This window comes from Martes martes (assembly GCF_963455335.1).
Source record: "Martes martes genome assembly, chromosome: 14".
NCBI lineage: Eukaryota > Metazoa > Chordata > Mammalia > Carnivora > Mustelidae > Martes > Martes martes.
This window is the reverse complement of record NC_137902.1, coordinates 29,212,946-29,235,819: the sequence shown is the minus strand read 5'-3', so window position 1 is coordinate 29,235,819 and position 22,874 is coordinate 29,212,946. Positions and strand designations below refer to the sequence as shown.

General features: G+C 36.8%; 1 protein-coding gene across 3 annotated transcripts in view; it reads right to left on the bottom strand.

The window, feature by feature from the left end:
* Positions 1-22,874, bottom strand: part of HPSE2 (heparanase 2 (inactive)) — a gene marked incomplete at both ends in the record, with an annotated part of 697,942 nt that overhangs the window by 221,045 nt on the left and 454,023 nt on the right. For all 3 annotated transcript variants that reach the window (XM_080823263.1, XM_080823264.1, XM_080823265.1), the window contains 2 exons: positions 3,960-4,007; positions 22,579-22,750. In XM_080823263.1, coding sequence (XP_080679389.1) covers positions 3,960-4,007; positions 22,579-22,750 — 220 coding nt within the window. The remainder of the gene's footprint in view (positions 1-3,959; positions 4,008-22,578; positions 22,751-22,874) is intronic.

Below are 22,874 nucleotides of genomic sequence, written 5' to 3'. Positions count from 1 at the left end.
TTTGTTTGAGTTCTAACCACATCATACTGCATAGATTCTTAAGTGAACACGGATCTTACTAGCATCATTCAATTCTTTCAAAGATTGAATAACTTTCTCTAGCTTTTGCCGTCTTTTGGTCATTCTCTTGTGTGTGTGTGTGTGTGTGTGTGTGTGTGTGTGTGTGTTATTTTTTTGTTCTAGATTTATCATTGATAACTGATACAAACTAGTGTACTACTTACTCATGTAATTGGAACTTCATCTCACTAACTTTTCTTTTTATTAGTTTTGTTAACATATAATGTATTATTTGCCCCAGGGGTACAGATCTGTGAATCATCAGGCTTACACATTTCACAGCACTCACCATATCACATACCCTTCCCAATGTCCATAACCCAACCACCCTCTCTATACTCCCCTCCCCCAGCAACCCTCAGGTTTTTTTGTGAGATTAAGAGTCTCTAATTGTTTGTCTCCCTCCCAATCCCATCTTGTTTCATTTTTTCCTTCCCTACCCACCAAACCTCCCACCCTGCCTCTCAAATTCCTCATATCAGGGAGTTCATATAAGAATTAATTGTCTTTCTCTGATTGACTTATTTCACTCAGCACAATACCCTCTAGTTCCATTCACATCATTGCAAATGGCAAGATTTCATTCCTTTTGATGGCTGTGTAGTATTCCATTGTCTACACATACACCACATCTTCTTTATCCATTCATCTGTTGATGGACATCTAGGTTCTTTCCATAGTTTGGCTATTGTGGACATTGCTGCCATAAAAATTTGGGCTCATGTGCCCCTTTGGATTACTACATTTTTATCTTTAGGGTAAATACCCAGCAGTGTGATTGCTGGGTCATAGGGTAGTTCTATTTTTCAACTTTTTGAAGAACCTCCATGCTGGCTTTTCTGCATGGATTGGGAAGGACCAATCATTAAGTCATGTATCTTGGTCCTCAAAACCCAATAGCATGAATTTCAAATCAAAATAGTCCAACTCTACAGACATCTTTATTTTTTACTTCAGACTCAGAGTTCTTGTTCAAGTTCCAAGTTCAGTACTCCGGTACTGAATTGATTCTTTTGGCTACCTATTTATAGATATTTACTGACAGATTCAGTGTTCATTTTTTTTTTTTTTTCTGACTTTGACTCTTGATTTCTTTACATTAAGTAGTTCACCTCAGCCTTTCTCAGGGTTAGGGAAACATGGTATTTGGCTTTAATTTTCACTAAATCCTCCTGGCCAGGATTTCCTGGAATTGTTCCATGACTATTCCAAGTCTTGATTGAAAACTGTGGGTGGAAGGGATAAATGGTAGATTCCAGGTGCTACTGGTTGTCCCCAAATGAGTGCTGGTCCTGGAGCCAAAAGAAACACAATCCCTTGCCTGCTTTAAGGGGTATTTTTATAGTAGTTGTAAACACATGACATTTATCTTGAGAGGTGGCCAATATTTTAAAAATAACTAATAAAATATATTTATAAAAGTCTTATTTCTCCATTATAAAAAAAGACTGGGCTTACTTCATTCCATTCGTGTTATGGAGAGAGTTTGAATATGGAAGAAAAACTTTTTCTGATCCCTCCTTGTCAGTCACAATAACTGAGCATGTCTTACATTCTTAAGCAATAATTGTCATACACCAATCTCTTTATTTCTCCTTACAAACAGTATGAATTCTTCAAGCTTCAGCCTTTATGCTACGTTATCCAGATAGTCTTTGATGAAAGACACTGAAGAGGATTTGAATTGCTCTAGTAGAATGTAATATTTTCAGCAAAAAATCATTGTCTTATTATTAAAGTAGTAACAGTTAAGAGAATAGCCCTTGGAGTGAGACATACTCAACTATAAGTCCAAAATCTACCACTTTCTGTGCAATGTTTGGAGTTTCTACAACTTCCTTTAAGTTATGCAAGAGATAAAACTAGTTCCAAACTCATTTGGTTGTTGTGAAAATCAGATACAGTAAGGCATAAAAGGTTTGCAACATTTCCTGCAAACAGTTTTCATCATTGTTGTCATTTTCCCCCAAGTAAAGGCTCCGTAAACAATTGCCTAAATAAGTACTTGTTGAAGTGCCATTCTGGTGGAAGAGAAAAACACACAAATTACAAAAACAAGTTAAGAGAAAAAAATAATTATAAGTTTGGTAAAGTAATTATAAGTTATGTAAGGTAGCATGGAAAGAAAAGAGCTAAGAAAGAGAATTAAAGGGGGTCTGTGTTAGATAGGATCATCCGGGAAGCCCTCTCAAAGGAGATAACATGAAAGTTGAGCCTTTAGAGATGAGAAGGAACTAGCCACACAAAAAATTAGGATAATAGCATTCTAGGCAGAGACAACAGCACTTACAAAGATCCTGAGGCAGACATGCATGTGAACCTTCTAAACAGTGAAAGACCACTAGTGTATTGGGACAGAATGAATAAGGTCAGGGTAGCACTAGAAATAATCATACAGTAGCAGAGGCAACACAAAGTACCTTCCAGAGTATAGTTTAAGTACAAAGGGAAGGCGCTGGGGCGTTTTAAGCATGGGGATGACAAGATCTTTAGATCTACTCATCTATGACTCACAAAACAAACTGAAGGAGGAAGGATAAGAATTCCTGGAAACATTTAAAATGATGCTTAGAGAAAATAAGTATAAATGCATAATAAAATATTTTCCATTATGACTGAAGTTATTGATTGCCAATTTCAGTGAATTTCATTCACTGCTCTTGCTTCCTTCTCAACTGTTACGAATCCTAAGGGATACTGTGACCCACTTAAAATGGAGGACAGAGAAGAGAAGTAACTGTGCTGGGAAGGCAGGGTTAGATTTACTAAGTGAGGTGGTCATAGTTGACAGTTACAAGGGCCTAGAATAGAAGCACATGTCTGAACTGTGAGAACCACATTAGATGAAAGATGACTTAGAAGATACTATGGGATAGATTTCTTCATTCATATATGGAACATAAGCCATAGCATGGAGGACCATAATGGAAGGGAGGGAAATCTGAAGGGAGAGAAATCAGAGAGGGAGAAGAACCATGAGAGACTATAGACCACAGGAAACAAACTGAGGGTTTCAGGGGTGGGGAGGGGGTAACAGGGTGATGGGTACTGAGGAGGGCATGTGTTGTGATGAGCACTGGGTATTATATGTAACTAATGAATCACTGAACACTACATCAAAAACTAATGATGTATTATACAATGGGTAACTGAATATAATAAAAAAAAAAAAAGAAAGGACAGGATTCTGGTAAAAAATTGGTGAGACATTGTGAGATGCTGACATTCCAGCACCAATATCATAAGGAAACTTAAAGAAAATCAATTTATATGTCAGATAATGATCTTTACAAATCAAGCTACCATAGGGTAAAAAGCCTTTGCCACTATAAGCTTCTTGGAATACTGAGGTTTGTCTTCTCTTGAGGCTGCTTCATTGCCTTCTATTCTTTTTTTTAAAAACTTATTTCATATTAGTTACACTCTTGGCATTAATTAGGACCATTGCCATTTCTATAATAAAGTGTTGTTATTTTAATGTGATATATTGAGTAATTAAAACCATTTCCTCTCTTAAGGAAATTTATTCCCAAGGAAAAGGTTATGGGTAAATGATGGCATGCTCACATTCCCATTACCTGTTCACCAATGACAGATTAATTTGAAAGTATATATAATAGCTGAGCTTTCATTGTTTTTGTGTTTTTGTGGGTTTTTTTTGTTTTGTTTTTGGGTTTTTTTAAACAACAAAACAAAATCATATTACTATGAGATAGTATGATATCTCATACCGTGAGATAGTATGCATCACAAGAATACTTTTGGAATTAGTTTTGACTTTTTCTCTTGGAGGATAAAGGGTAGCTTATTAGATGTCAGCTATAAAGTTCATAACAGCTAATTATCTTTCATTTCACCAAAGCTATAATAAGTAAGAGCAAAAAATGGTGAATACCTACTGTTGCCAGGTAACTGCATCCACCGTGCTTCCTGCCACCTTCATGAATCTGTACAGAACAGAAAGAACAAATAAAATAAGCTGAGGCATAGATTAAGCCAATCCTTGGGCTAAGAGTCCACAGCCACAATTAAGGTCTATCCAGAGCTACTAGAAGTTAAACTATACAGAAGGTTAAAGTAAGGATACTTTAAGCTCTTCACACATCCTTTACCATCTGGAAATCAAGACCCCAATACAGCATGCTGTCTCTCTCTGTCTTCCCAAGCCCATGCCTGATGGTTCCCACATCACTTTCCCCATGCTCAAAACTTCTCTCTCTCATTTCTTATTCTCTAAGGACTCTGAAATCTGCTAGGAAACAAATAAACTATAACATTTCCCAAGGATGGCAACTCAATAGAGCCTTTGAAAACCTCAGGCCTTTCCTTCTGAAAAGAGCCCAGGAAAACCCAGTTTAGTTATATAAGCACAAAGCACTTTCAAATATACTCCAGTGATGGGCTGCCATACCTGAGTGTAGAAACCTGAGCACCACACAGAGAAATCTTTTTTTTAAAGTTTTGAGTTTTATTTAAATTCTAGTTAGTTAACATATAGTGTAATATTAGTTTCAGGAATAGAATTTAGTGATTCACCACTTACATATAACATAGAGAAATCTATTTCTGAAGCAGCTATGTAGTGTTACCTAACATTTGTTCAGTTCAAAAGAGAAACCAGACCTGTTTCCTTTCAAAACACACAGCAATGCCTTGCTACTAATTTCCCAGCCTCCTGTGCTCCTGGAGGTTCTGCCAGAACCAAAGAGCTGGGAGGAAGGATCTAAGGGCCCACAGATGCTGCCAAGTATCATAAATTTCAAGTCTGTGAATAACTCAATTATCAATTAACCTCCATTTTCCCCATCCACAAGTTTTGAGGCCATGTGCTGTCATGGCTATTGTTACTATTTGAAAGAGTTATCACCCAGACACAGGAAATCAAAAGGAGTATTTCAGTTCATTAAGATTTTCCTTCCAACCCTGAGACCCTGGAAGGGAACTTTTCTACAGACAGAAAGAATCTTCCATCAGTATTTCATAACAAAGAACTCTTCCATTAGGAAGGGAGACAGTGTTTTGTCAAGAAGGTCCTATCCTACCCCATCCCAGCATAATCTTGCAGGCAGACACATGGTAGAGGGGTTGCTATGTGTTGCCCAAACAGAGGCTCTGTTTTGCCATGATGTGGAAGAATACTTAGTTTTTGCAGGATTGGAAGTGAGAGAGGGTGCCAGGACTGCTGCTTAACATTGGAGTGAAGTTTATAAAAGAAGATGAAGAGGAACAAGAGGAGGGAAATGGGGGTGGGATAGAAGAAAGAATAGGAGAAGAGAACAAGGAAGAAAAGGAGGACATGGAAGATAGGAGAAGAAGGAGATGAGGAAGAGGAGGCAGGTTGGTTCTTGTCTATATGGTCTTACCTTGTTTTCCCCAGTACCATTCAGCAGTCCAGAAGTAAGAATATGGGAAATGGAACATATGGGTGATCAGGAATGGAACTGGTTTGATGGGCAAGACTAAAACGTAAATGGGGATTGGAGGGAATATAACACATGTTGAGTACCTACTTAGTACCAGTCATTCATGTGTTATTTCTTATAATTCTTAAAGCTATTTTGCTTAGTAAGATGGATATTATTGATTCCATTATGCAGATTACTAACTTCCCTACTGGCTAGAGAAGTAGTGGCTCTAGACATCCCAAACAGCCATTTTTATGGAGTCAGGTCACCCCTCCTAGTAGTACTCCTGGGGAAGCAGGGCAAGACCAAGCAAAGCAATAAATACCAGCTGGAGTATTTCCAAAATGGAAATATTTTATGTAACACTGTCTTCATTTACATATAAAATAACCATAATAAAAATAACACTGACATTTATAGTGCTTTATCATTATAAAATGCTTTTCAGCTTCTTATATGTATAATTTCACATAGTCCTCAAAACAACCTGGTAGGTAGTAAATATTCCTAATTTATACTTAAGGAGGCTATGCTTCCTGGAGGTTCTATGACTTTCTCAAATTCATAGAGCTAGTTTGGACTAAACCCAGGTTCTCTGACTCCAAACCCAACCCTCCTTCCAGGATTCTATGCTGCCTCCAAGCTGCTTTCACTGAGACTCAGAAGTACAAAAGAGACTCAGAAGTGCAAAAAATAAGTTGAACTTTTGCCTTGAGAAAATACTACCAATTTATCCGAAAAAAGAAAAAAAAAACACTAAAAACCAAAAAACAAAACCTGAGCACCTTCTTTGCCAATAGGCTTCCTCTCAGACTTGAGCATTATAGTGCCTACTTGTAAGACAATATGAAGGGTATCAAAGGAGACTGACCCAGGGCTTCTGCTACAAGACGAAAACCATAAAGCCAGAAGACAGAACTGGAGACAATCAGCTATCAGAGTTTCTATTAGAGTACAAACTAACTGCTGAGGGACAGCTGTCAAGAAAGCAGTTAGCTCTACCCTGTATGGTGTTAGAGGTGAGAGAAGCATTGAGAAAAGCTTCACATCACAGATGACACTGAATTTGGCATCGAAAGAAGGGTACGATTTTTGCCATGAAGAACAGGCAAAACAAGGTGGAGTCAAGGTGAGTGTATTCTCAGGAGTCCCTCTTGGCTGATGTCAAGAGACAGGTAAGGGAATGGCAGGAACTCAGTCTGGTCCGGTCACTAGCTGCTAGGCTGTGATGCTACCAAGTCTGGCCTTTATCCCTTAATAACTAGGTATAAGTCCAGCTCCTATTTATCTTTGTATAACTAGTACCCAACATAACATTGCAAAATACAGCTGGCTCTTTTCATGTATATTTTTTGGGTTTATCCTGTGTTTAAACAAATGAGGAGAATTAGATTTGAGTGTCAGGAATATGACTCTGGCTGGGTAAATGTGAAGTGTACTCGTGTGGACAACTGATAGGAAATGACTTCAGAGAGAGGGGATGCTTGGAAATGTGAGAATGAAAAGAGATCCATTGAGTAACACTGGTGGAGCACTTAAGAGGACTGGATGGGTGAGCCTAGTTGGGCAGGAAGCAAAAGAGAGGAGCCCAAAGTTTTAATTGTAGTAATGCCATTGCCCAAGATGGGCAACCCAGGAACAGACTTTTTTTTTTTTTTAAGTTTTTTGGAAATTAGTATTTCCGTATTTTTTTTAAATATTTTATTTATTTGACAGAGAAATCACAACTAGGCAGAGAGGCAGGCAGAGAGAGAGGAGGAAGCAGGCTCCCTGTGGAGCAGAGAGCCTGATGTGGGGCTTGATCCCAGGACCCTGGGATCATGACCCGAGTCAAAGGCAGAGGCTTTAACCCACTGAGCCACCCAGGCGCCCCAGGAACAGACTTTTGATGCTGATATCACCGAATGCATTCCAATCCTCTTGAATATGCCTTAAAGAACTTGAAGTAAATAGTCACTGATGATAACAGCTATGCATTTACAAGAAAATAAGGAGGAAAAAAATCATCAACACCCTGCTTGGCTAAAAGGGTCTGGATAGGCAATTAAGAACACATCTGATTTGGTGTCTTAAAAGTTGGAAATTGGTTCTTTGTGGTATTATAATCTGGAGATCCTGATATGTATTGGATAGTTTGTTCTGCTATAAGTTGATGATTAACTTTGTAACTAACTTTCCATTATTAAAAGTAGCATTATAAAAAGAATGGGAAAACTGAGTTAGGAAAATTTAGAGTAAGTCTAATGTTTTCTCCACCCTAACCTATCCCACATCCCTCAAAAAAACACATGAAATCTGTAATTAAATAGAAAATAGACTGGACCCTTATATAGAATATTATAGTTTACGGAGAAATACTTTACAATTGAATAAAGGAAAAGACTTACTGTGATCCTGGAGAGGAAAATCAATTATTCTCCCTAAACTAATTTATGGGTTTAATGAAATTTTAATTTTAAAAATCCCAGTAGATATTTTTGAAACTTCACAAAATCATTCTAACATTCACATAGAAGAAGCCAAGAATATTCTTTAAAATTGGAATAATGAAGGGACATTTGTTTGATCTACAGTATATTAAAATATACCATAAAACCCACAATTATTAAAACATTCCTAGGAATTAGAAAGGAGATCTTAGGAACTCGTAAAGAGATTAGGAATTGGTAAGGAGAAATATGGAATAGACTTTTAAAAAAGTTATACAGAAGAATTTATTACATGGAAAAGAATTTAGTATTTGAAAAACTGAAGCATTTCTTTAATGATGCTATGTGATTTGTGGCTATTTGGGGGAAAAAAATTAAAGTCAGAGCCTCACCTAAAATTCTATTTCATATAAGAAATCAAATAGTAAAATATAGTTTAGTTTCATTATATTAAAAATATCTCAATTACAATTTAATACTTTGAAACAAATGATATTATTATCTTCTTAACTTTGGTAGCATATTGAAGCAGGAGAAAAGCTGCTTTAGCTTTGAGGAAACAGCAATATTAAATATGTACTCACATGAAAATTGCTATAAACTACATTCTTCTTTTTTCCTTCTTAGTAAAATGAGGAAACCAACTTCAAACATATGGAAGCATTTCTACACTTATTCTGAGAAGGAAAAATCTATTTCACAAATAATGTCAAACAAAATACGCATTTCCAAATTCTACCAAGATGACCAAAGATACCCTTGTTTTTTGAGAAGTGTAAAGAACTCATCTCAAATGAGCAAATGTTCTGTTTTCAGAAGTCTTTGACATGATTTTTTTTTAATACAGAGAAAGAGAAAACAACACAGAAATAACACATAAAGGAAAACAATTAGATAACACCCCAAGGGAGAGACATTTTAAGTCAATGAGTTTGGGGAATTCTCCCCATTTCCATGCCCCTTCCCTGAAAATTAGGACTCTCTATAACTACCCTGTAATCTGTATCATTTCTATCCTTTATTTTTATATCTATATTGGCAATGTGGAAGACAACAAGTCCAAAAATATCATAATTTTCTTTGTTCAGATCTAACATTGATGGATTCTTCTGCTCTCTCATTCTGCCTGTTTCTCAGAAACTGGCCCAAACCACATAAATGAGTAACTTCAACACAGCTGCAGAATGCTCCACAATAGTAATATTAAAGGTGGAATAACATGCACACAGACTAGTGCTGTCAGGAGTGAAATACCTCTGGGAAAGTGGAATTCCGTTTAGTGTCTTGTATTATCCAAGGATTTTCAGCCATCCACTTCCATTCTAATCCCTAGATTTAGGTCAATGAATGTACAAGTAAAAGATGACCCAGGATGTGAATAACAAAAAGGGCAAGATCTTGGTTTTCCAAGGTTGGATGTCTCCATATCTGAATTATGAAGACAGAAATCCCGGATGATTATCCCAGAGAACAGAAGATGTCTGCCCTGATGCTGACATCCAGTCATGCAAAGAAGGGTAAGAGAGTCAAAGGGCAGAGACTTGTATCAAAGGAAATTAGCCAGTGCCAGGCAGACCTCTCAGTATTGGGGGATCTTTCCCATTGGAGACAATCTGCTGCTACAGAAAAGAACAAAATATCCCCTTTCATTGTAAGTTCCTTTTCCTTCCCCAAGAGATCCCAAATCTGGGAGAATTTCTTTCCTTTGTTATCCACCTGCACATATGACGTATCTGAAATATTGTTGAACCTTCTCTCCCAGGGCATATCACAGCTCTCTCTTATAATAAGGCACATCTTTATTCATGGTCTTTGGGGTTTGATTTCTACTTCTGGACCACAGAATGCAACCCTAAAATCTGGAGTCTGAATTTTGCTCCCAGGAAGGAGGATAAATCCTTCACAAGGAACTGGATTTTTAAATGAGTAAAACCTTCAATAAGAGAGTGGTAGTCTGATCTTTTTTCCCTTGTCCACAAAGAGAACTTTGGTTATGTAACTAGCATGAATAAGAAGTGACAGCCATTCTACACAAAGCCTAGGAAAAACCTGTGAGGAAATTATTCATCTTGAGTTATGGCAAACCAGGCATCATCCATTTGGTCCAAAGCCACTTGCTCTTCCATGGCTAGTTCTATATTGAGCTATACAAACTAGGTACTGCATAGAACAAATGATATATTAATCTCTTCTCTCTCTCTTTCTCTCTTTCTTTTTCCCTCATTCCCTTCCTCTTCCTTTCACTCCCTTCCTTCCCTTTTTCTCCCTACCCCTATTTATATATAATATTACATTGGCAGTAAGCTGATAAATAGCATGGCTATATGTTCATTGACTTTAATTGCTAGTGCAGCTCTCTATTTAGGCTTTCCTTCTACCTTATTATTCCGTCAATTTGATAGATTTATAGAGCTTTTAATATAATGGAATTTGAGATGGATGAGATTCTTCAACCAATCTTTCTTGCCAATAAAATTTATATCCATGAGATTTAATTTAAGGGCAATCTTGAATGAAGAAAGAAAAAAATAAGTTAGCTACTATATACTGATTGACAGGCATTTGGTAAGTGGTTTATATAATGTAGAACACTGTAAGGTTGTATTATCACTTTCATTTTATAGATAAAGAACTGTGCTCAAGATCACCCAGGTTATAAGTTGCAGAGCTGAAATTCAAACCCAGTTCTGAGTCTAAAGCCCTTGTTTTAACTATGCAGAGATAGCAATTAGTGATGTGTGTAGTGCTGTCCCCTTTTTTGAAGCCCATGGTAGATATTGGTAATAGATCTCAATATTGTCTCATTAACCTTAGAATTGACCTACAAATCAGGGTACCAGACACTATTACCTAGAACTGGCCCCCAGGATGAAGTCTATTTACTGCTAATGGGGAGTTAAAAGGAGGGAGGCTATAACAAAATGTTTGAAACAAAATGGAGGCAGATGGGAGGTAATAATACATAAAGGACAAAACAAGTTTGTTTGATTAAAATGAAGGCAAATGGCAGGGGGTGGGGGATGATGAGAGACGATGTTGAAACAGATCTGGAAGGCTATGGCTGGAGCTGGAAGGCGCTGGTTAGGGGAATAGTATTATAGACATGTCTTGACAGTCTAAAATGCTGCTAAGGAAGTCCTAAAGACTTGGATACAAGCAAAGAAGGGTACCTGATATGATTTGCCCTGGCTGTGGAGCCTGATAGGAAGGAGGAAAAATGCATCAAGATGTCATGATAAATTTCACATGTAAAACTAAACTTTCCAAAAGCTCAAGCCTTGGTATGAATCTGAGTCTAGGAGTGTGAACACAGTGGAACTAAGGTAGAAAAGGGTTATATATTTTTTTTCTAGTATGCCAGACCATGTGGCTTTGTTAAAAAACAAAGATTCAAGAAAATAGCACCACACAGTAGAAAGACCACAGGCCTAGGAGTCAGAAAGTTACCTGATTTAGGACTTGGCTCCACAGCTTACTAGCTATGTGGCCTTGGGTACCTCGTTTAATCTCTCTAAACCATTTCAAATGGAGGGAACAGCACCTACTTCTCAAGGCCTTGTGAAGATTAACAAGATAACATGCATGAAGAAGTAAGGCTACTGCCTGGCATACTGTTGGCACTGAAAAAAATGTGAGTTTGGTAAAAATTTAATATCTGTGCATCTCCATTCCTTGATCTGTAAAATACAAATAAAACCCACTCTGCCTATATTATAGGGCAGTGGTTCTTATGCTTTGGTGTGCAAAGAATTCCTTGGAGTTGCCGTTCAAAATCCAAAATCTAGGTCTCATCTCACCATATTCTGGTTTGGTAGGTCTAGGCTGGAGCTTAAGAATCATGCTGCATTTTTAAGAAACTCTCCAGGTTCTTCTAATGCAGGAGGAGGACCATGGGCCACACCTTCAACAGATTTTGATTTAGTAGTGCCTGTTAGGGTAAGCCATTCTTGGAGGAGAGAGTAGGGTTCTAAGGGAAAGTAGAAGAAAAAAAAAAAAATAAATAAATAAATGGAAAAAAAAGAAAGAGAGGAAGAATATCTGTGTCAAATCTAAGTCTATATCCCAGGACTCCAGCCTCCTCCAATATTCTTTCTAACCCCATCTGACTTCTCTGACATTGGAGGAAGAGAGAAACATCTTCATCATAATGGGAATAATTGATTACCTTGGATTTGGGGAAAGAATTAGGTTGTTTCTCTAATCAGGAAAGAAGTCCTTTCCTCGGGCGGGGGGGTGGGGCGGGAAGAAAGCAAGTTTGAAAGTTGTAGTCACTAACACAGTGCTTAGCTAGGGAGCAGACTGTTGCAGTAGCCAATGCTTCCTTGTTAATGAGTACTAAACAGCTGCTGGGGGCCTTTTCTCTCTAGAGGCAGAGATGAAAACTCTTTTCTTATGAACTAAGAGAAATAAATTGTTCTCTCCTCCTGTAGTTTGGTCAAGTCATATAACTCTTCCACAGTTGAAATAAAACAGAACAATTATTAGGAATAACATTGTAATAATTACTCTGTACACCAAACTGTCCCCAGCTGTGCATTTTTCCCACTCCAAATGAGAATGTGGTGGTTTCTACACAGGAGTTAGAGCTGTGATTCTGCTCATTATCCTGGCATGTTATTGTAGATAATCTCTAGTTCCTATATGCACTCAATTCTCTAAACTTCTTGCAAAGCTACATAAAGTTATGTGCAAAAACAAACAAAAAAAAAAAGGGAAAAAACCTGCCTTTTCAACTTTGAAATATACTTGTTCTTCTGAACAATAGTGGTTGATATTCTTTTATGTGTCAACTGTGCCAGGAACTGTGCTGAGCACTTTATTTAACTCTATAATAAACCTAAGAAATAGGTAATTTAGTAAGTCCCACTTGACAGATGAAAAGACAAATTTTACAGACATTAAACAATTCCTCAAGATGACCTAGTGAGTCACTGTCCTGGATCTCATCTAGTTGCAAAGTGCATGCTCTTCACCATCTTGCTATTCTTTTCCCCAATCCTACTCACTATAGTAGAAAAATAGTTGTTGTTTTAATGTCTTTATGGAGGAGGGGACTCATGAAGTAAAAAATACTTACGGCCCATAAAAGTCATAATGGGAGCCCAGTAATAGGAACATAGAGAAGCTTTCATCCTTATCCACCCATACAGCCTTCATTCTATCTATGCTTTAAGTACAAGTGGAATCTAAAAATCAGTCTTCCACTTAGAAGAAGAATTAGACACAACTAAAGACAGAAAGTCTGGATATAAGAATGATGAATCACAGACCTGTACTCCTGAAACATATAATACATTATATGTTAATTAATTGAATTTAAAATTTAAAAAACCTGAAAATATAAATAAATAAATAAATTTGCTTGGGGCACCTGGGTGGCTCAGTTGGTTAAGCGTCCGACTCTTGATTTTAGTTCAGGTCATGATCTCAGGGCTCTGAGAATGAGCCCTATGTCAGGCTTCACACTGGGCGTGAAGCCTGCTCAGATTCTCTCTCCCTTTTGCCCCTCCTCCCCACCGCCCCCCACCCCAGCTCCCACACACACATTCTCTTGCTCTAAATAATGATATTGATAATAATAAAATAAAATAAATTTGCTTGTAAAAAAAAGAAATTCTGGATATAAAAAGGAAATTTTTCTGTTTCTGGTTGGTAGACCATTGAGCATATAACATAAATCATGTGGTCTGCTGTGATGGAGGAGGCCATTTTTTGCTGCCTAATTGTCTTTTGCTTTTATTCTCATTGCCCAGATTAGAATACTTTCCACAGCTTTTTGGGCTGCCATGGGAGCTAAAGACCCTGTCTAGCTTTCTGTTCTAACACAGGTTCAGGTTAGAATATTCCACTAGCACCTCTGTAGAATGTTAGAATAACTTCCATTTTTCCCTCATTCAACACATTTGAGTACCTGCTATGCATTAGACTTACTGCCGGCACTGCTTATACACTGGTAAATACAACAGACATACTTCCCACCCTCACGGAGTTTGTCGTCTTTAACCAACAAATAAACATACAATAAATATGTAGTTTTATATTGTGATAAATGCTAAAAAGAGAACCAAGAGAGTGTGTTGATAAAGAATTACTTAGATCAATTACTCAAGGAAGGTCTCTGATAGATGAGGAGAAACTAGCCATGTGGCAAGCAGGGAGAACACTCTAGAAGGAAGAACATATGTGAAGGTCCCCAAGTAAAGAGAAGCCTAGCACATACCAAGCCAATGAGGCATGAGTGAAGTGAGAAAAAGAAAAAACTGAAGAAGATAAGAATGAAGAGGTAAGCAGCAGTAGGGAGATTGAATTTTATTCTAAAAGTAATGAAAAGTCATTAAGAGTCTTTAGCAAGAGACTTATGTTGTGTGAATTATATGTTTGCAGAAGATTTTCTGATACCTGAGTAGTGAATAGATTAGAGAAGTCAAGAATGGAAGCAAGTGCACTGATAACAAGACTGTTAATGCAATCCAGGTTCCAAACTCTCTAAATGATAATTCTTTTGTTATTGTCTGCTCTATCACCATCCCTCCCCCAAAGCAGGGTTCACATTCCAAGTTGTCCAGACATGCTCTTGGAACGCTAGTCTCTCAAGATGGTTCTGAAAATAAGACTCTGGTCAAATAAATGTAAGAAATTGGGCATGCTAACTCTCCTTCTTGGTGATTCAGAATGTAAACTAATGTAGTAAAGGTGCCAGGAAGTGTTTCAGAACATTTGTGTATCCCAGTATTTCTCCGAATTATTGGACCATAGAATGTTTTATCTCTCCTCCTCCAACATAATGTTAATATTCTGCAAAACTGATATTCTCCAGAGCACATTTAAGGAAATGGTACCATAAGTCTTTCTAACCAAGAGTTAATTCATTGTTCTTGGTTAACTGAGACCCCATTTCTCCACTTCCCTATCAATTATTTCAATGGTTTAGACAATATTGTCTGACTCCACATACATTATATGATTTCTTCTCTCCATTTCTACCATCTATTTTCTGTCACTTGTCTTTTTAGTTTTACATTGTAAAGGTTGATAAAGTTTTCCTTCCTTTCAGTAACCATAATTTTCTTCTTTATTTCTGGATCTGGATCTTCTGTGAGACAGCTAATGAGTATCTTGAAATGATCCTCTATATTAGTAACATTTTATCTCAAATTTTCTATGTCTGTCTAAAGCTCTGTGTATGGGAGATTTTCTCTTCCAATTATTTTATTGGACTCTTTTAAGAGCTTATTAGAGATATGATTTGATACAAATTTATTTAATGTACACTTGAAGTGTACAACTCAATAGTTATTTACAGAGTTGTGGAAGCACTAATACAATCTAATTCTAGAATATTTAATTTCAGAAAGAAACCCTGTACCTATGAAGAGTCACTTTTCATTTCCCCACAATCTCCACCAGCCCTGACCCACCACTAATCTACTTTTCATCTCTATCGATTGCCTATTCTGTTCATTTCATATAAAGGAAATCATACAATATGGGTCCTTTTGCGACTGGCTTCTTTCTGCTAGCATAACATTTTCAAGCTTCATCCATGTTGTAACCTGTATTGGTATTTCATTTCTTTTTATTGTCAAATAATATTCCGATGTATGGATATGCCACTTTTTATTTATCCAATCATCAATTATGGATATTTGGGTTGTTTCTACTTTTTGGTTATTATGAATAATGCCACTATGAATATTTATACACATTTTTATGAACATACATTTTCATTTCTCTTGGGTATATAGCTAGGAGTAGAATTGCTAATCATAATGGTAACTCTGTGTTCAACTTTCTGAGTAACTACAAGACTGTTTTCTGAAGCAGCTGTACCATATTACAGTCCTACCAGCAGTGAATGAAATTTCCAATTTCTCCAAGTCTTCTCCAATATGCTTTCTTTTTCTTTTCTCAAATATTTATTCTTGCTTATATTTTTTATTTTGACCATCTCAATGGATATGAAGTGGTATCTTATTGTGATTTTGATTTGCATTTCCCTAATGACTAATGATACTAAGCATGCATTCTTGTGTTTACTGGACATTTGCATACCTTCACTGGAGAAAAGTCTGTGCAAGTCCCTTTTGCTCATTTTTAAAATGGGGTAAGTGTCTTTTTATTGTTAATTTGTAAGAGTTTTTACTGTATATCTTGGCTACAAGTCACTTATCAGATATATGACTTGCAAATATTTTCTCCCATTCTGTGTGTTCACATTCTTGATAGTATCATTTGATACACAAAACTTCTTAATTTTGATGAGGTCGAATTAATCAATGCTTTCTTTTTTTACTTATGTTTTTAGTGATGTACCTAAGAAATCACTGTCTAAACTTCACTGGACTTAATTTCAGTAATTGTAAGTTTAGTTTTAAAAAATATCTTTTTATTCTCTTTGTACCTTTTTTTCCATAGAAATGTGTTTTTCTTTGTTTTTTTGTTTTTTTTTTTAAGATTTTATTTATTTACTTGACAGAGAGAGAGATCACAAGTAGGCAGAGAATCAGGCAGAGAGAGAGGGGGAAGCAGGCTCTCTGCTCAGCAGGGATGCTGAGGCAGATGCGGGGCTCAATCCCAGGACCCTGAGATCATGACCTGAGCCGAAGGCAGCGGCTTAATCCACTGAGCCACCCAGGCGCCCCTAGAAATGTGTTTTTATTTGGTAAATACAATATCTTCCCATATCTTTATAAGAATATTAATTTCAAATTTTTATTTTTAAAATTCTGATCTTGAATTATAATTCTTCTGGGTCAGTTTTTTAATTTATTTATCTTAGGTTTTCTTTTCCATGCTACTGGTTTCCTTCTTAAGACTTGTGATCTTTGGCTATCCATATTTAACAAGTGAGGACTAAGTAGATTCTTCTAGGTAGCAGGTACAGATTTTTCTCAGCTGTTGAATATTTAGGCTTTTTAGATAAGTCTTTCCTTTCACTGGGATCTCTATTTTGTGGGCAGAGCTTGTTCACCAACACACTTCACTTTAGAAAGGGAGTAAGGTAGGGCACAGACAGCCTTTGGGCTAGGGTATATGCTTTATCTCAGTGATTTACTATGCAGGATCAACTCCATTTTAGGGAAACTAGCTTATCCCTAGGCAATCCCTTCAATTTCTTTGGTGAAGGCTTCTAAATCTTGGGTTGGAGAGATTGAGCTGTCCTTACTCTGTATGGGCAGTGTAGAGGACTTAAAATGATGGAGGGGAAAGCTGAGCTGCAAGTGTAGTTCCACTGCAGACAGACTTTTATATAAACCCCTTGGCTTGGTCCCCCTTTCTCACCCCAACCCTTCCTGACTCTGAGGCTATCTGTTAGGTGGACTAGCTATCTTTTCCCAGAGCCTATGTTTTCTGGGTTGCTACTTCCTCACTCTGCTTAATCTGTCAACAGCCTTCCATCTGCTTACTGTCTTAGAGAAATCTGTCAAAAATCTCTCACCTGCTTATGATCCCTCTGTTGTGTGTTTGTTATTATGGATTTATTCTTTGCCAATTTTTAATAGGAGTTGGGATGGTAGTTCCAAGAGGAAATGGAACTTGTGCTCAGGTCACTCTCCTGAAGATGAAGCACACCCAATATTTTTTAAAGCCATCTTTTGTTGTTCCAGGGATAGTATTCCCTGAATATGAAAGTATGTTCAGCTTTGTGTCACTTCTTTTTGAAAAGCTCCCTTTTCTGCATGTGATGGCCCTTGAAAGAGAGATATTAACTGTCCAAAAGGAGGAAGTCATCCTTTATTAATTCTCTCACCCCTACTTTACTGAGATATCCATCAATAAATCATATCTACCCTAATTTCTCTCTATCTTTTCTGCCATTACCTTAACCCAGTCTACCATCATCTTGTAATGAAATGGAATTCCTACTGAGCTCTTTTGACCCCTTACTTTTGTACCTTGAAACCTATTTGGCACAGAGAATAGAGCAGACTTTAGAGTATGTCACTGCTCTTACAAAAACTCTGTAATGGCTTTCCATTGCTTATAGAATAAAATACACAACTTCTTTACCATGGTATACATAGTCCAGTAATGATCCTGTCCTAGCCCATCTGTGTGTTCTCACCTTCTACCACTCTCTTTTTGCTCACTATACTCCCCATCCTTCTATTCCTCAAATGCTTTACCCTTAGTTCTGATTCAGGACATTGACAAACATGACCTAGAATCTCTACCTAGAATTTTCTTCTCTCTACTCAAATACAAAGTAGGTATTCAATAAATATTTATTGAGAGGAAATTTAGTAGTCATCTCACTAGGACGTAAAGACCTCAAAAAAGGCCCAATAAACACACTTTCCATGAATTTCTGTTTTTCTTGACATGCCACATCAGCAAAAATAGATTAGCTCCTTACTCTATAGCAGATACAGCAACAAACTCCAAATAACTTAAAAGAGCCTAACACTGAAAATTTAAACTTTAGGAAGCCTAGATGGAAATGAAATGTGTAAGGGAAGAAACAGAAAAGACTATCAATAAGAACGCAGACAAGAACAATTTTAATAAAAATGAACTTTTGAAACAATAAAAACATGTTTCAAAGTAATAAGAAAAGCAACAGATAAAGATAAAATTGTCATTATATAGATGATGTGTACAAGATTATGAAAGAAAAACAGAAAACTGATATAACCCTAAAAACCAATTCTTACCCTTTTAGATTAAAAGAAAAACTCACTGACTACTGAGCCAGGCATGGCTCAGGTCATTAAGTGTCTGCCTTCAGCTCAGGTCATGATCCCAGGGTCCTGGGATGGAGTCCTACATTGGGCTCCTTGCTCATCAGGGAGGCTGCTTCTCCCTCTGCCTGTTGCTTTCCTGCTTGCACACACACACACTCTCTCTCTCTCTCTCTCTGACAAATAAATAAATAAAATCTTTAAAAAAAAAAAATCACTGACTAAAATGGCCAGTTCACAAATGAGGAAATGAAAATAATAAAACAAGCATTTTATTAGGTACTTCCCACATGCTAGTCCTGAAGAAATAAACATGAAGATTCTATCTCTGTCAAACTGGAGTTTTATCCTAATTGGGAAGATAATTCTGTTTAGTCCTGTAACTACCTAAGTAAAAAAGCTTAGTTCTCTAAAACTGAAGCTAAATATAAAGATTTACACAAATTACCACAATTTACTTAAATCACTATATAATGATTTACAATGCTTCACAATCACATTTGTGCATACTGATCACATTCAAATCGAGGAATTTAGAACCATCTGTTGAATAAGATAGTATTCACTCAACAAGCTTTTATAAGACACCTACTATATTCATAGGTTCTGAGGCTAAATGAATAAAACAGACGAGGTCCTGGTCCTAGTCCACAGTCTACCAGGGAAGGCAGATATTTAAATAAATAATTTATCAATAGTTTGATAAGTGCTAGCAAAAAAACCCAAAAAACAAAAAACAAAATGCTATTATAAGGACAGAGGAGGTAATAAAAAATCCTGCCTGAGAATGTCAGAGAACACTTATTGGGAGGAGGAAAAATGAGAGGAGAGTGATATTCCAAAGAAAATAACACAAAATAAAAAGGGGCAAAGGTAAAAAGTGTCTAACCTCTCCCAAAATTTACATATACTTTGATGTAGCTAAGGGCAGGCTGTGCACAGAGGTATAGCTGATTACTAGCTGCAAAGTGAGGCAGTCACTGGACCCTATAAGCCAGGAGTGCTTGTGAAAACATCCGGACTTCAAGCAAGAGAGATCTGACCACATGTTGTATTTTTTAAAAAAACTACTCAGAAAATCTATATGGAGAAATTATTAGAGTCTGAGACTAGATATAGAGAAACCATTCAGGAAGAAGAAGGATAAGATTTAAAATAAAATTGAAAAGAAGATGGGATGTGAGTGATACTAAGAAGTCAGAAATAACAGAAGTTAATAATTAACTAATGGACTATGTGAAAAAGGAGAGGAATGAATATAAAATGGCCTCCTGGTCTGCACCTCAGGCAAAATGGTTATAGTGTTATTAACCAAACCTGGGATAGGGGAAAGGAGACAACATAAGGTTTTGGAAGATGTTCAATTCCTTTCATAGTTAACAGAATTCAAATTTAAAGAGTCATGAGGCACAGTCTTGCATTAATTAAAATAGAGTAAATTTTTAAAAAATGACTATAATCACTGCTGTGGGGTATTGGGGGAAAAGATGTACTAATACATTGCTGCCCTACAACCTGGTGAAGTTGTTCTGAAAAGAAATTTGGCAACAAATATAAAAGCCATAAAAATTACCATGTTCTTTGACCCAGAAACACAACTTTTTGGAATATAGCCCAAGGATATAATTCAAAAGAAATAAAAAACCTATTTGTATAAAGATGTTTATAGCTGTGCTATATATTACAGACAAAAACTGGAAGCAGCCCAAATGCCCAACAGTGAGGGAACGTTTAAGCAGACTTCGGTACATTAATGCAATGGGATCTCTTATTGCTATTAAGAATGACAAATATGAGAACTATGTAGAAATAAAAAAGGGCAATATAAAGCAATGAGTTAAAAATGCAGAACTCAAAATGATGCATATAGAATGATCGTAACTATGTAAAATTATATATGTATAACCAGGAGTACTGGAAAATACTACAGAGCTGGTAATTTAGAGTGCTGACATTTTTGTTATTGTTGGTTGAGTTGCTGGGAATGTTTATGTGTTTCAAGTTAGAATTCACTATATATTTAGTACAATCACATTAAGAAAGATAAATCTCCATTTTTTTCCAACACATAAAATTTTAAAAAGTGCTCATCAGTACCTTCCCTTTCCCTAAGTGATTTTCTCTAGTCTCTTGAGTCCTGTTAGTTTTTGGATGTATGAGGAAGTGGAACCCACACATACTCCATGACCTCCTAACTTAATCAAATGCCACCCCTTATAGTCATTCATAGAACCATGTAACTTTCCTTGGTATTGTTCTAGTTTTAAGATCAGTTAATTAATGTCTATGTCTCCCCCATCATTTTGCATGCTCCATGAGGGCAGAGAAAGTATCTGTTTTTGTTTATTATTACAATCCTAATTCCTAATATAATACCCAGGACATTGCAGTTAACTCAAGAAACATTTTCAGGATGAATAAATGATTAACCCTGTAGGTCATGTTACTGAGAGGGCATTGCCAGTTCCATGACAATACACTGATCAAATCATTAAAGAAAAAGGACAATCCAAAAGAATAACTACATGGGTTAAAAAGATAGTTACTGGCCTAGCTTTATTATGTATTATGAACTATGTATTAATAAAGTTCTATACATGTGGTTCTTATCCCTTAACTGTAACACATAAAATGAAATCAGCCTCTCCTTCTCCATCACACACACACACACACACACACACACACACACACACACAGTAATTTCAAAGTTCAGCGAAAGTATGCAAAAGGAAACTAAGAGCTGCATTTGTGGATAGGGACCAACGTCATGAAATTGCTGTGTAAAAAAAGGGGAAGTTGCTCCTGAGAGAGAAGGAAAGAAATGAAAAAGATGGGGGGAAAGGACAGGAGCTGAACTAAGGGCTTAGGGATACTTTGTAAAAAGGAAAATGCCTAAAATTAAATTTTGGATTGTTAATGTTGTTACAGTGTTAATCCATGTGCCTTCCCAAACCTTCAGCAATGTCTGCTATGTTCATTACCTTAGATTAAGACTAAGCCAACACAAAAGGGAGGATAGAGTTAAAGAGCCATCAAGTCACAAGGGCCATCATAGAGTTTGGCCAAGGTTTCTCTCCTCTGATAATTTCTGTTTGTACTTGTATAACATTTATCTAACCTCATTTGGAATGTGCACTTCACTGGTACTCATCTTTCAATTTTTCAGGAATAACTATAGCTATCTCAGAGTATGATAGGATTGCACATAACAGGTGCACCTTGGTGCATACTCTGTGCTCCAGGGGAACTTCTAACTCTCCCAACATCATAGTTCCCACCCTTTCTGCTCTAGTCACATCTCCACTTTAGGTCCTGGATTCAACATACAATTTCAGCCTACCTCCTACCATTCCCTCAGATGTTCCCTCCCACCCTGTATAACTGAATCTAACTTGCTTGTATTCGATCTGGGCTGGCCCAGCAACAGGACTGGGCACAGAACATTTAACATAGTGACTCATCCATAACCAGTGCTTAAAGATGATTATTAGATTCAGTCAAAATCAATTAAACATGGTAACAATTCTCTAGGATATCTTCTAATGAATCTATCAGTTAAGTAATGCTTTCATCTACAAGTAGCATTAGTTTTTCTAAACTTTTTAATCCAGCTATATTGGCCAGGGTTTTGTCAAGCTTTACTTTCTATAAGTGGTTATAAGAAAAAAGTAATAATATTTTGACTTTTTAAAAATAAAAATGTGATGAAATGCTATAATATTACATGTGCTTTTTAAGAGAATGTAATCCCCTCTTAACTGCCCAGAAGATTGCAATATCCTTCCCCAGTCCCATTACCTTCTGCTGACTATGGAAAGCCTGGAGAGATGAAAAATTCTTCTGCTGTTTGATGGAGAATCACTGATTTAGAGGTGGGGAAGTTACTATGAAAAAAGTCTCTCCATCCTTCTTAAGACCACAAATAACTCAGAAAAGTACAAATACATTAATTCATTATATTTATGAATAGTCTTACAAGAACTGCTAAAAAATATGACCTACCCATCTAGGAGGGCAATGACGTTCTTCCTGGGCCGCCCAATATTAGGGCCATACAAACTGGCTCTGGAGTAAATCCGGATGGGTTGCAACAGGCTCTTCAGCTGGATGTAATCCTTTCCCAACTGGCTGCCATTTACCGCCCGGCCATGCATGGTTCGATAGTTATTTGGCTCTAGATTAAAAGCAGACATGCAAGTCAGAGTTGAGAAGGTTAAGACTCTGCCAACCCCTTTCTGTCCACAGACTTTCTTCTTTTTTCTTAACAATGTGAATAAAATAACCGAAAAGAGAGTGTA